Here is a 15,449-nt window from a genome sequence, read left to right as displayed (position 1 = left end):
CCAAAAGCTCATAATCCACCAAGAGAAAAGACAATGACAGAAAATGCCAGCCCCTGAAACTGGTAAGGACTTTAATCTTGAGTAGTGGGGCCTAAGGCTATGGCAAACTACAAGGACAGCCAGCCCCTAACTTACACCTGTGTGAAAGCAACATGCATTCGGTAGAAGTCATACTTTTTGAATTTGGGTTGCCTCTTCCCAAACTGGTGATGTCATCAGCAGTGAACATGGCTCCCAGCCATGGGATCATGGGGCTGAACAACCGACACAGCGGTTCTGGACCCACACACCTTTCTGGTTTTCACTTTCAGGACAGTTTTCAATAAATTACATGAGATACTCAGAACTCTATTATAAAATAGGCTTTGTGTTAGATGATTTTGCCCAGCTGTAGGCTAGATCACGCTGAAGGTAGGTGAGGCATATGAAATGCACTTCAGTTTCCCTGGGCATACTGGGGGGTGACCCCCTTGTAAGCTGAGGAAGACTGCCTTCAGATCCAGGCCCTCCACTTGGAACTGTGTCTACCCCATCCTCATCACTGGAAACTGACACCAGGGCTTCCTTTCTACTGTAATAGAGCATATATATCATTCATGTGAATTAATTATACAATTTTTATTCACAGTTGCTACTGAGTGAAAATATGATTAAGAGAAAAGTCTTTCTCATGTAGTCAGGTGACTAACACCTGAGTGATTTTTGTTTTATATGTATGCTGGACAGCTGTTCATTGTGTATATTCCCTTGGTCTGTAGATTAGTGGTTAGCAGACCACAGCCTGTTTCTGTAGGCAGGGCTCTCCTGGGACTCAGCCACACCCCCCCCCCCTTTGTTTATATATTGTCTGTCACTGCTTTAGTAGCCAGGACAGAGTTGCAGCAGAGACTGTTAGGTCTGCAAAGCCTAAAGTATTATCTGCCCCCTTATAGGAAGTTTGTCAACCCTTGGTTTAGCTAACGAAGATCTGCTGGGTTTGGGACTAGCACTTAACAGAATCTAGTATCCTCTGTCCAGGGCTGATCATCAGGAGAAAAGGGGAAAGTAACTTCCCTTCGAGTGAACTAGTGACATAGTCTACAGCTACTCACAGGCCTTATGAAAGTTTGGTAAATATTGGCACCAAAGAATGTAACTCAAAAGCCTTGAGGCCCATGTGCTGAAAAGGGTGAAATGGTAAATGCTGGCGAAGAGCATCACGGTGCCCGCCCTGCAGCAGCTCAGAGGTCACTGGGCTCGAGAAGAACAGGGAGAGGTGTCTGGAGAGCAGAACACTCGCGCAGCCTGCTTGGGATGAGGTGGTAGTTCCCTTCTGAGGATCTGCCTCGCTCTGGGAGGGCTGAGCTTACACTCCCTTTGAACTCGCTCCAGAGCCAGGACAGCAAGTAATTACTAGCTTTTCTCTCTTAGGGAGGCAAGTACATGCAGGCGGTGATTCAGTATGGGAAGATAGTGTCCTGGTTAGAGATGGAATATGGCTTATCAGAAAAGGAATCGAAAGCTTCTGAGTCGTTTCTGCTTGCTGCCTTCCTGAACCTGGCCATGTGCTACCTGAAGCTCAGAGAATACACCAAAGCCGTGGAGTGCTGTGACAAGGTAGTGTCCGCGTGTGGGATGAACGCTACATAGTCCAGATCTTTTTCCCTGTCTTCATGCTTAGTCATCTTCCACTTCCTCTCAGCCAGGGTTTGGGTTTTTTCATTTTGTTTTGTTTGAGATTATTTCTCAGTAAGAACTGGGAAATTCAGAAAGTTGTTTTTTTTTTTTACTAGTCATACTTTCCTTATGCCTAGACTGTTTATAATAATACATTATGAGTTAAAAGTTTTGATAAAATTAAGCAATATTTATCCATGACCTTAAGTCTGTGGCATTTGGTACCAGGTTACACAATTTTATAAAAACAGATTTAACTTATTAAGCCTTTTAGGTCTTTAAGAATAGGCTGTGATTGTTCATCCAGGGATATATACATATTATTATATTTATTCACTGCCTAGGATTACACATAAATAATTTGCAAGACCCACAAAGCATCAGCACCCTCATTCCATCTGTATTGTTAACATGGTAAGCAGTGCCTAAGCACTAAAAGGCTGGGAGAAGTACCATATGCATGACTCTGTTCTGTTCTGTACTGATGATGCTGCTGTGTCAGGTATTAGGTCCCAGAGTGAGCAGTGTACCTTTTACCATGGGTACAAGCTAGTAACTGGATGTATCTTAAAGACAGACAAAGGGAACCAGAAAAGCAAGCATTTCAGGCCTTCTTTGTAAGATTGAGTTTTAGAATTTTGAATTTTATGGATTAGTATGTTATATGAAATATATAACATATTAAATAAATGGCATTTTGCCTGAGAGAATAATGTTACTATTACATTTTTAAACCTTTGCTGTTCTTTTCTTATAGAAGTAATATAAAGTCATTCAATACTCAGACGCTACAGAAACAGCTAAGAACCTGAGTCCATTCATAAAATTCCCACTGACCCTCTCCCAAGGCCACAGTCACTCACTTCACACACAGTCCTCGTTTTTCCATTTCCATAAGTAGAGTAACATGTATGTGTACTTTTTAATGAGAATGTATAGATTTATCGTTCTGTAAAATAAGGACATCTTTCCACATCTCATCAGTTCATCGTTTTCTTTTTAAAGTCTGTTTAGTATCCAGTGTATGTATCTATCAGTTTATTTAACCAACCCATTTTGGTAGATTTCCAGGGTTTTGATATTACAAATTATATAGTGTCCCTCTGCACATGTATGGGATTATTTCTCTAGGATAAAATCCCTAGAAGTTGAAATACTGGGTCAAAAGACATTCTGTTAATATATTTAAATATGTTTAAATTTTAATACTTTATATATTATTGAATATTATTAGTGATTCCTCAGTATTATTGACAATAGAAAATTCTTATTTTCATTTTTAGTTCTTGGCTACTAATTAAGTTGCACATCTTTTCTTTACTTGTATTGAAATAACTAGTATTTCTTCTCTGAATTGCTTGTTTACATCCTAAGATTATTTTTAAAAATAACCATTTGGTACTTAAACCTACTCCAACTAGGTTTGCTTTTTAAAAAATAACCCTATTATATTTTTATGGGGCATTGCATGTAAATATATTTGGATTAGAATTTATTTTTGTGTTTATGAGGTAAGAATCTAAATCTTATTTTCTACATAGAATCTAAATCTTATTTTCTACGTGGATAGTCACTGTTTTAGCCCCATTTATTGAAATTACTCCTTTTTCTACGTGGTTTACATTACCATCTTTGTGATTATTAAATCTTTTTTATATACATACACGTGAATCTGTTTCTGAATGCTTCGTTCCACTAACCTGTTTTTTCATGGAGTACTAACAACTGTTTTAGTAGTTTATTTAATAGTATATCTTTTTTTCTGGTAGGTCAAGTCCCCTCATTATTTTTGTGTTTACAAAAATTTTCTCAGCCAGTCTTAGGCATTTACTTCTTCCATTGCCATTTAAAATGAACTTCTCAAAAGCCCTCCTCCCAAGCCCCCTTGGGATATTTATAGAAACTGCATTTAAAAAAGAAATGAATTTGATTATTTTGACTAGTATATAATCGCCTTGAGCCTGGTCTTTTCTAATTCCCTTGGCCAGAGACTTTTCTCTCCAAATTCCCACAAGGTACATGCATCCTTTCTAAAATACAGCCCATCTGTCTCCAGGCCCTTGGACTGGACAGTGCCAATGAGAAGGGCTTGTACAGGCGGGGTGAAGCCCAGCTGCTCATGAACGAGTTCGAGTCAGCCAAGGGCGACTTTGAGAAAGTGTTGGAAGTAAACCCCCAGAATAAGGCTGCAAGGCTGCAGATCTCCATGTGCCAGAAAAAGGCTAAGGAGCACAACGAGCGGGACCGCAGAATCTATGCCAACATGTTCAAGAAGTTTGCAGAGCAGGACGCAAAGGTACATGCAGAACCCACCCACCTTCAGGTTGGGGGAGGACGGACCGACCGTGCCTCTGACTTCCGTCCTAAGGAGGTTCCCGTAGGACACAGGCCCAGGAAGACAACCCGAGAGGCCATGAGGAGGGAAAAGGACTTCAGAGCCAGTCGAGGCTGCTTGGATCTAGAGGATGAGCCGGGAGGGTGCGCGGTTCAGTTCGCCAGAGGCACAGTTGTGAGGCCCTGGTACGTCCACGCAAGAGAGGAGGGGAATTAATTCCCTAGAAGTGCACTAAGGCTTTTATTATTTTAAAACCCAAACACAACACTTGCTTGTCGAAACTTCCAAGCTTCCTAGGAAATAAGCTCTGAGGGGAAGCCCTACCCCATGCCCTTTACTTTGAGGCTTGAGAGCCAACTTAGCAACCCAAGAGGAGCAGTCAGAGTCAGCCCCCCAGACCGCTCAGGTGTATTCTGGTCCTCACTGACCGTCCACTCAGACCCTTGGTCACGTGGACATGACGGTCAAAGCTGTCCCTGGGGCAGGCTGGTCACTTTAACCAAAGAAAAGGGAAAGCTTCCAGGCTAACTATGGCAGCAGCGATGGGACTGACCAGCCGTGAATCCCAATACAGTCGTGCTCACACCCTCTTGTGTTAGACCTGACCGTCTAGAGGAGCCAGGAAGCAACTGGACATTTCTTTTTTCCTCTAACCCTCTTGATTCCCTGTTTGCTCCTTAGGAAGAGGCCAGTAAAGCAATGAGCAAGAAGACTTTAGAAGGGGTCACCAACGAAAAAGAAATAGGAAGTCCGCCGATGGACGAGCAGAAAGCCGAAGGGCACGTATGACACCACGCCACGGAGGGAAGAGTCCTAACGAACTCGGCCCCTCCTCCATGGGCTTTCACCCAACTCAGGACTAAACAGTGTTTAATGTAAAGTTTGTTATAGTCTATGTGATTCTGGAAGCAAACAGCAAAACCAGTAGCTTCCCAAAAAACCACCACCCTGCTGCTGCCCAGAGGTCTCATCGCGGGGGCAGCGTGGGACCACTCCAGGTGGAACAGAGCAGCGCCTGTCAGTGTGGAGAGTGAGCCAGCACCTAAGTCCAGCTCATTTCAGTTGATGTCAACTTGCAATATCCAATTCCGGGTCCCTTGAGATCATTCTAACAATTGGGGGCTGTCTGTTAGGTTTTACATTTGATTGAACTTTAATAGCACTGCAGAAACCTAGAAATCAATGCTTGATGAGTTTTTTCTTTCCTATAGTTGGGCAGGGGAGAGTTGAGGGTGGGGGAGGTTTTGTTTTCCAAATGACTGAAGTGCTCTGAATGCAAGCTCTTGCATTTTTAACGAACAGAACCCACTGTAGAGGGGCCAGGTCCCCCTCAGGTCCACAGCAGCATCACACACTTGAAAGCCAGAACCTCAGAGGCATCTCGCTTGCTGACTTTGCCGCCTTAGTCAAGAAACCCCACTGTGAGAGTGGTTTCTGCCCCGCAGCCTGTCCCCCGAGGGGGACCCTGTCATTCCTAAAACACTCTTCCATGATGGTGAGCAGGAGGTTCTGGATTAGCCTTCCCCGCTTTGGATGAAGTTCTGAGACACTGAAATGTGAAGAGAACAGTCAGAATAGTGCTTGTTCTTCCCTCCTCTGTCTCTGGTAGGAAAGAATGTTGCATCCAGTAATGCCTGCTCATTGCTACCGTTCAGTTTCTAACTTCCATTCTGACCTCTCCTATCAAGAATTTCAGACTTGTTCTTGTATCTTTGATGTGGAGTGAGTTTTTATTTAACCTATCTATCTAGGATCCTTGAAGCATTTTTTTGTTGTTGTCTTTTTAAAATTCCTGTCTCATAAACATGTGTATACTGATATATGGAAGTTTATTTACACTCCTATTTTTTTTTTTGACTTTTTACTACTAAGTAGCTTAATTTTTAAAAACAAAATCTGTGAGGTTGAAGAAATAAATCATTGCTCTTCTACATTAACCATTTTCCTTGCAGATTTGACATGCTATGGCTTTGTTTTCCTGCACTGATAGCTGCTTTGTTCTGGTATGAGTTGTGGAAAAGAGTTGAAAACAGCTTCCCATGCAGGTACATCTAGCCTAAAATCTCCAGTACTTGGGCATTGAATTAGGGCAAGTCTTAAATACGTACATGTAGTTGAATTTTAGTTCTTACGGGTAAGCGAGATTAAGCACGGCTTTCTAGTCCCACAGCCTAAGAAATAAGAAACACTCATAGGAATGCATTGGGCAACCCAAAAAACATTTGTTTCAACCTGGAACAGCTCAACCTTTTTAAATCCTAAACACTGGCAATTATATTTTAGATTCATTTTTATTTTTATGGTGGTTTTAACAAAACACTTTTATTCTTGGGTTAGGACCCATGTTAAAACATAAAAATAAAGTCATTTCCTTTTTATACCAGTTTTCGTCTCTATGGAACAAATGGAATTGAGTTTCTCCTTTAATGATAACTAGAATTCTTTTTAATTTCTCATGTACACATTTGTCTTTTTTCATGAGGTATTTCTTTAAAAAGCCCCAATCTCACCTAGAGAATATAAAGCAAAAGTTGATTTTACTTGTCTGCTTAACTGTCTAGTATTTGTAGCTCTGTTGACTAGAGCATGACTCCAATGAGGCCAAGATTCAAATTAGATCCTAAAAAGGCCAGTTAGATTTTTGCAGGTAACAAGCAAAATAGTATTCCCAAAACTAGATTCTCTTAGCCCACCGTCTCCCTAGTGTATGTTATGGGTCACGGGAACAGAAAAGGAATGTGTGGAGGGGACAGAGGGGAAGGGTGGGCAGGTGGTTCACAGGAAACTATTACAAGGTGCCCATCACCACTCATGTATTCTTGTATCAAATTCAGTAATTTTAAACAATTTGTCTAGAAATCAGCTGTCTCTTAGACTGCATTTGGAGTGGTGAGACAGATGAATTAATAGCAGATTGGTTTTTAAAACTATTCAGATGTACTTTTTTGGTGTTCCTTAAATAAATTCAGAAAAACAAATGTGATTTCCCATTCTTCTTGTTGTTGTTTTAATCGCTAAGTTGTTTGACACTTTTGTGACCCCATGGGCTGTAATCCACCAGACTTCTCTGTCCAGAGGATTCTCCAGGCAAGAATACTGGAGTAGGCTGCCATTTTCTTCTCTAGGGGATCTTCCTGACCCAAGGATCGAACCTGCTTCTGCTGCATTGGTGGGTGGACCACTGAACTACCTGGGAAGCACCCTACCCCCACTGTTATTCTTGGTTTTGCTCAAGTAGTCTCCAAGAAAAAGGTTGTTTTGGTTGGGAAACTACTTTGGGGGCCCAGCTGAAAAAAATGAAACCTCAGAAAATTGACAAGAAACAACACTGTCCTACTCCTTGCTCTAAGACACAACTTGAGATCAGCATTGGGATACAGGCAATGGAGTCATGCATCTTCGTTCAAATGAACCAAATAATCAGAAAAAGAAGAGGATTCTGTGTTTTCATTCACCAGTAGACATTCCACCATTTTCACTGTAAGGTAGGTTCAGTTTGGGAAGTGAAGAGGTTTAATTGTGCCCTTTAATAAATACATAAAATATAAGTAAGCATGTGTCACGCACTGTTACGTGTTAAACAAGTATTTCCTCTCTAGCATTTTTCTTGGATATTCACACAGTGTGAAGGCCTAAAGAGCTGATGTCACATACATTGTGAACCCTTATTCACAGTGCAAAACAAACCAGATATTAGATCCTCATTAGAATCTGGCTGCTGCAAGAAAAGGCAAAAGGTTTTCCTCTGCACCCTGCTCCTTTTGAGCAAACACTTCAATATCTTTGTTTGGAGGGACCCTCACCTTTTTAACATAATCAAGGTCAAGTAGTGGAACCTTCAGTGATCTGCCAGGCATTGACATGGGTAAGGTTGGTGCGAATTGCTAAGAACAAGTGCATAGAAAAGCTGCCCTGCAGCCTCAGGCTTAAACGGGTCGTAACTACTGGGTGCATCCCATGTGTCAGACATTTAAACACCCTTTACGCTTCCACATGTAAAAAGGATGTAGCTGCTGCACTGTTGCCATTTTCTGAATCGCACAGAAGATCATGTGGTCCTTACTGAAACTATAAGGAAGGAATTCTGGGATATGTATTTAAAACCTGGCTTAGTTGACACATTATAAATATTCCCCAAGTGTCTAAGCCTTTCCTGAGGCATTAAATATTTCTGTCCTGGGTCTACTTGGATAATGTGCTTTCTTAAATAAATTTAAAGCCAAAAATCATAATGCCTACAGCAAGAAGTTAGCTACTCAGAAGTTTGAGCAAGGAGATAAGGCGGGAAGAACAAGTAGCTAATGATTAGTATTTGGCAATGCAATGACTAACTCCAGTTACTCTACTGATTTGATATCTGCTTACAACCACATTGCCACAGTGAGAACGTCTGATCTTTTCAGTGTAAAAACATGAACCCGCCTATATACCCTTGCCCTCTTATAGATACCAAAGTCTTCCTAAAGGTGACACCAGCCCAAACACAGTAAACTCATGATCCTCCGCTGAGACATCAAGAAACTTACACATTCCTTTATTCATCCCCATCTCAGCATCTAGCACACTATACCCAAACTGGTACTCAGTAGATACTCAGCAAATAGGCTTCCTCCCTTCACATCTCTTACTTCAGTGGCCCTTCACTCCTGTTACCTGCCTTGGAATGTGGAGGCCAGAACCACATGGTTTTCTACCAATCCCGGCAACCTGATCTTGGTCCTTGAGGTGCTGGGAACCAGCCAACAACTTGACTCGGGGTGCATCTGCAAAATGGATCTATGGTCTTCGGGCCACAGTTATCTTAAATCTATTTCCACTCACAAGGGTAGATCAAATGTGAAGTGAAGGAGGATTCTGGGAAGATCGAAGAATAGGAGGCACCAGGAACCTCCCACTGAGACGACACCTACAGCGGAAGAATCTGTCTGATGCAACTATTTTGGAATTCAGGAGTTTATGAGAGCCTTACAACTTCCAGTTAGAACTGGACATGGAACAACAGACTGGTTCCAAATAGGAAAAGGAGTACGTCAAGGCTGTATATTGTCACCCTGTTTATTTAACTTCTATGCAGAGTACATCATGAGAAATGCTGGACTGGAAGAAACAAGCTGGAATCAAGATTGCTGGGAGAAATATCAATAACCTCAGATATGCAGATGACATCACCCTTATGGCAGAAAGTGAAGAGAAGCTAAAAAGCCTCGATCAAAGTGAAAAGAGGAGAGTGAAAAAGTTGGCTTAAAGCTCAACATTCAGAAAATGATTAGGCATCCGGTCCCATCACTTCATGGGAAATAGATGGGGAAACAGTGGAAACAGTGTCAAACTTTATTTTGGGGGGCTCCAAAATCACTGCAGATGGTGACTGCAGCCATGAAATTAAAAGACGCTTACTCCTTGGAAGAAAAGTTATGACCAACCTAGATAGCATATTCAAAAGCAGAGACATTACTTTGCCAACTAAGGTCCGTCTAGTCAAGGCTATGGTTTTTCCTGTGGTCATGCATGGATGTGAGAGTTGGACTGTGAAGAAGGCTGAGCACCGAAGAATTGATGCTTTTGAACTGTGGTGTTGGAGAAGACTCTTGAGAGTCCCTTGGACTGCAAGGAGATCCAACCAGTCCATTCTGAAGGAGATCAGCCCTGGGATTTCTTTGGAAGGAATGATGCTAAAGCTGAAACTCCAGTACTTTGACTCATGCCAAGAGTTGACTCATTGGAAAAGACTCTGATGCTGGGAGGGATTGGGGGCAGGAGGAGAAGAGGACGACCAAGGATGAGATGGCTGGATGGCATCACTGACTCGATGGACATGAATCTGAGTGAACTCCAGGAGTTGGTGATGGACAGGGAGGCCTGGCGTACTGTGATTCATGGGGTCGCAAAGAGTCGGACATGACTGAGCGACTGAACTGAACTCAACTACAACTTCCAGGCATGGATGGAAAATTGTAGGCAGTTTTTGTTCATTTCACCTAGCACAATAGAAGCTACTCATCCACTACAACCACAACATGGCAGGTAGCTCTGCAAGTTTTCTGACACAGCTTGTGGGAACTAGGGTGGGCAAAAGGGACTGTGTTCCCTGGATATTGAGGATCTGTGCCCTGAGTGGGATTTCTGCTTGATTACTGAGATGCAAAGAGGTAGGCAGGTGTTGTCTCATCTCGCCCCCATCAATGTAAGCCTCTGGCTCAAAACTCCAGCAGCGTTTTGTATCTTTCACGTTTTGCATCTTCATCTCCCTTTTAGGAGCCAAACATTAAAACCTAGCACATTCAAAAACAACTGCTTATATGGGGAAAATGAGAAAGACCACATGTGCCCGGGGAAAGGCTAAGACCTGAAGACATTACGTTTATACCTCAGACTGACTCAGTACAAAGACAGCCTACAATAATCATAAAAATAAACAAAAACTCAAAACCCTGAGGATGACGGAGAATCTGATTTCCAGAGATAATGCCACATTATTAGATTAAAATGGCCAGTGTTCAACAACAACAACAACAAAAAAAAAGCAAGACACCAAGAAACAGGAGGCCCATTTAAAGGAAAAAATAATTCAACAGAATCTTCCCCTGAAAAAGACATGACAGATACACAACCAAAATTTTAAACAACTGTCTTAAAGATGCTCGAAGAACTAAAGGTAGATATGGAGAAAGTCAGGAAAACAATGTGTAAACAAAATGGATCAATCAAGAGATTTTAAAAACCTAAAGAGAAGCCAAAAAAATTCTGGAGCTGAAAAGCACAACAACTGCAATGAAAAATTCACTAGATGTATTATTCCAAGGCAGATTTGAGCAGGCAGAAGAAAAAACTAATAAACATTAAGATAGGATGGTGGAAATTATTCAGACTGAAGAACAAAAAGAAAAAAAGACTGGAAAAAGGAAACAGCCTAAAGGACTTGTGGGACACCATCGAGTAGATATCATGAGAGTCTAGAAAAAGAGACAGAGAGGGGCAGAAAAGTAATTAGAAGACATAATGGCTGAAAGTTCCTAATTTTGATGAAACACACAAATGTGAACATCCCAAAAGCTCAACAAATTCCAAGTAAGATTAATTCAAAGAAACCAAAACCAACACATTATAATCATATTTTTGAAAGGATAAACAATCTTGAAAGCAGCAAGAGAGAAGAAAGTCAACACCCCTAAATCACATAACTTTGCTTCCAGAGGGTGGTGTACTACTTGGCCCCCACAAGGACATCTCCTACACTGGGAACTATAAACAACTTACCTAACACTTAGAAATAAGCACAGAGATTTAGGGAAAATGAAGCAACAAAGGAATATGTTCCAAATGAAAGAACAAGACAAAAGCACAGGAGTACAACTAAGTGAAGTGGAGATAAGCAATCTATCCAATAAGGAATTCAAAGTAATGATCATAAAGATGCTTAACATACTTGGGAGAAGAAAGGATCTCCAGCACAGGGTTGGATCCCTGGTCAAGAAACTAGATCCCACATGCCACAACTAAGCTGATGAAGCTAAAATTTTATTAACTATTTTTAAAATATTTTTTAAAATTAAAAAATTTTAAATCAGTGGAATTTCATAGAACTAAAATAAATAATTCTAAAATTTGAATGGAAACAGAAAAGATCCTAAATAATTGCAGCATTATTTACAGCTGCCAAAATATGGAAGCAATGTGTCTATCAATGAATGAATGGATAAAGATGTGTGTGTGGAACACTTTATAAGCCATAAAAAAGAATGAAATTTTGCCACTTGCAATGATATAGATGGGCCTACAGATATTATTCCAAGTGAAATAAGTCAGATAAAGAAATACTGTACAGTTTTATTTACATATGGAATCTAGAAAACAAAACAGAATAGAGTCACAGCAACAAAAAGGTGCTTGCTAGAGGGGAGGGAGTGTGGGATGAGTGAAAGAGGTAAGAGAAATTAAGGTACAAACTTCCAGTTTCAAAACAAATGAGTCATAGGGATGAAATGTACAGTGTAGGGAATATAGTCAATAATAATGTATCTTTGGCACAGACAGTAGCTAGATTTATTACAGTGATCATTTTGTAATGCACAGAAATATCTAATCACTATGTTGTAATGTTATAGGTCAAATATACTTCAAAAAAACAGAGACAAGAAGTCAGTGGGCCAGTATATTCAAAGTGCTCAAATCAAAAGGTCAACCAAAAGTCCTCTACCCAGCAAAACTGCCTTTCAGAAGCGAGGGAGAAGTTAAGATATTCTCAGATAAACAAAAGCTGAGGGAATTTGTTACCACTAAGACCTGCTCAGGGGAGACCTCCAAGGTGAAATGAAAGGGCCCAAGACAGTACCTCAAAGGCATATTGAGAAATGAAAATTTCAGTAACAGTAAATACATGGGTAATAATAAAAGTAATGTTATAAAAATGATTTGTAACTGTCCTTAGTTTTCTATATTACTTAAGAGACTAACATAAAAAAAAATAAAATAAAAAGCAGTTATTAATGTAACTTATTATATTACTGTAACTTTAGTTTGTAACTCCAAATCTTGTTTTCTACATAATATAGGAAGCTAATACATTTGAAAGAATGATTACTTATGTATCGGGCACACAGTGTGTGAAAATTTTAATAACATCAACAACTGAAATGATTGGAGATGAAGCTGTAAAAGACCAGTTTTGTATATTATGAATCTACTATAAATTCAAATAGAATGTTATAACTTTATGTTAAATATAATCTCTATGGTAACTGAAAAAATAACTATAGAATATACAAAGAAGAAAATAAAAAGGAATTTCAACATTTCACTAAAAAAAAATCAGCTAAACACAAAAGAAGACAAATACAGCAACTGAGGCACAGAAAGCCTACAGAACATATAGAAAACAATAACAGATGTCTCTTTCTATCAGTAATTATTCTAAATATAAATGGATTCAACTCTCCATTCAACAGAGAGATGGGCAAAATGGATGATACACATGATTCAAGTATATGCTTCCTACAAGAAATTCACCTGACATCCAAAAACACAAACAGGTTGAAAGTGAAATTTAAAAATATTCCATGCAAATTGCAGCCAAAATAGGGCAGGAGTGGCTATACTAACATCAGACAAAACAGACTTTAAACCAAGAAAGGTTACAAGTCAAAGAACATTATATATAAATAAATTGGTGGGGAATAAAAAGGGAAACAGTGGCAGATTTTATTTTCTTGGGCTCCAAAATCACTGTGGATAGTGACTGCAGCCACAAAATTAAAAGATGCTTGCTCCATGGAAGGAAGGCTATGACAAACTTAGTGTATTGAAAAAGCAGAGACATCACTTTCCCAACAAAGTCCCATGTAGTCAAAACTATAGTTTTTTCCAGTAGTCACATACAGATGTGAGAGTTGGACCATTAAGGCTGAGTGCCGAAGAATTGATGCTTTCGAAATGTGGTTCTGGAGAAGACTCTTGAGAGTACCTTGGACAGCAAGGAGATCAAACCAGTCAATCCTAAAGGAAATCAACTCTGAATATTCATTGGAAAGACTGATGCTAGAGCTCCAATACTTTGGCTACCTGATATGAAGAGCTGATTCACTGGGGGGGGGAAAAAAAAAAAAAACCCTGATACTGGGAAAGATGGAGGGCAGAAGAAGAGGGCAACAGAAGATGAGATGGTTGGATGGCATCATCAACTCAATGGACATGAGCTTGAGCAATCTCCAGGAGATAGTGAAGGACAGGGAAGCCTGGCATGCTGCAGTCCATGAGGTCAGAGTCAGACATGACTTAGCAACTGAATAGCAACAAAAATATATTAATAATATATCAATATGGCAAGAAAATTATACAATTACAGTGTTCAAGCACCTAATGACCAACCATGAAAATAAATGAAGCAAAAATGGAAGCACTGAAGGGAGAAAGAGACATTTCTACAGTAACAGTTGGAGACATCAGTACCCCACTGGCAAGAATGGAGAGAACAACCAGATAGAAGATAATTAAGGAAACAGAGGACTAGATCTAACAGATATATACAGACCACCACCCAACAATAACATGATATGCATTCTTCTCACTTGCACATAGGCCATTCTCCAAGATAGACCACATTAGGCCACAACAGATTTTAAAAGATAAATGTCTTACAAGACCACAATAAGATGAAGTTAGAAACAATAACCAAAAAAACTGGAAAGAACACAAAATTTTGGAAATTAATATACTTTTAAAAACAGGTCAAAAAATAAATCACAGGAGATACTAGAAATAGAGATAAGTGAATAAAAAACACAACATACCAACTTAAGACACAGCAAAAGTGAGACTAAGTAAGGGGGAAAATATTTTGTGTGTGCCACACTGTTCAGCTTGTGAAATCTTAGTTCCCTGACCAGGGACTGAACCCAGGTCCTTGACAGTAAAAATTCCAAATACTAATCGCTGGAACACCAGAGAATCTTAAAGGGAAATTTTTTTAGCTATAAACATTTACACTAAAAAACAAGATCTCAAATCAACAACCTAACTTTATAATTTAAGTAACCAGAGAAAGAACAAACTAAACCCAAAACTAGCAGAAGAAAGGAAATAATAAAGATGAAAGCAGGTATAAATGAAAGGGAGAATAGAAAAATGATACAGAAAATACATGAAATCAAAAGTTAGTTCTTTAAAAAGATCGAGAACTGAAGAAACTTTAGCTAGACAGACAAAAAAGAGAGAGAAGACTCAAGTTACTAAAATAAATTAAGGGGGAGAGATTACAACTTATTTTATGGAAATAAGAGGCCACTGTGAACAATTATGAGCTTCCCTGGTGGCTCAGGCAGTAAAGAATCCACCTGCAATTCAGGAGATGTGAGTTAGATCCCTAAGTTGCGAAGAGCCCCTGGAGAAGGAAATGGCTTCCCACTCCAGTATTCTTGCCTAGAGAATTCCATGGACAGAGGAGCCTGGCGGACTAAGTCCATCAGGTCATAAAGAGTTGGACATGACTGAGCAACTAACACATACATGAACAATTATATTACAGCAGATTGGACAACCTAGAAGAAAGTGAATAAAATTTTAAAAACCTAAAATCTACCAAGACTGAATCAGGAAGAAATAGAAAATCTGAGCATGTTACCTACTAGTAAGGAGAGAAAGGTAGGCTTCAACAATAGATGAACCATGAACTTCCAGTTTTACAAGCTGGATTTAGAAAAGGCAGAGGAACCAGAGATCAAATTGCCAACATCCACTGGATCATAGAAAAAACTAGAGAATCCCAGAAAAACATCTGCTTCATTGTCTATGCTAAAGGCTTTGACTGTGTGGATCACAACAAACTGTGGAAAATTCTTCAAGAGATGGGACTACCAGACCACCTTAACTGTCTCCTGAGAAATCTGGATGCAGGTCAGGAAGCAACAGTTAGAACTGGCCATGGAACAACAGACTGGTTCCAAATTGGGAAAGGAATATGTCA

At 39.9% G+C, this 15,449-nt stretch overlaps 1 protein-coding gene and 1 long non-coding RNA gene across 12 annotated transcripts in view; one reads left to right on the top strand and one right to left on the bottom strand.

Moving 5' to 3' along the window:
• Positions 1 to 6,969, top strand: part of FKBP5 (FKBP prolyl isomerase 5) — a 118,552-nt gene extending 111,583 nt beyond the window's left edge. For 8 of the 11 annotated variants that reach the window (XM_042237053.2, XM_042237052.2, XM_060403115.1 and 5 more), the window contains 3 exons: positions 1,411 to 1,596; positions 3,698 to 3,952; positions 4,673 to 6,969. In XM_042237053.2, the coding sequence (XP_042092987.1) occupies positions 1,411 to 1,596; positions 3,698 to 3,952; positions 4,673 to 4,780 (549 nt within the window). In that variant the 3' untranslated portion in view covers positions 4,781 to 6,969. The remainder of the gene's footprint in view (positions 1 to 1,410; positions 1,597 to 3,697; positions 3,953 to 4,672) is intronic. The other 3 variants (XM_060403116.1, XM_060403117.1, XM_060403118.1) reach the window with 2 other exon arrangements.
• The window catches only part of LOC121817390 (uncharacterized), a 79,783-nt gene that overhangs the window by 5,904 nt on the left and 58,430 nt on the right, over positions 1 to 15,449 (bottom strand). The window lies entirely within an intron of this gene.

Source organism: Ovis aries, chromosome 20 (genome assembly GCF_016772045.2).
Source record: "Ovis aries strain OAR_USU_Benz2616 breed Rambouillet chromosome 20, ARS-UI_Ramb_v3.0, whole genome shotgun sequence".
NCBI lineage: Eukaryota > Metazoa > Chordata > Mammalia > Artiodactyla > Bovidae > Ovis > Ovis aries.
The sequence above is the reverse complement of the archived record's forward strand: the minus strand, read 5'-3'. Positions and strand labels throughout refer to the sequence as shown.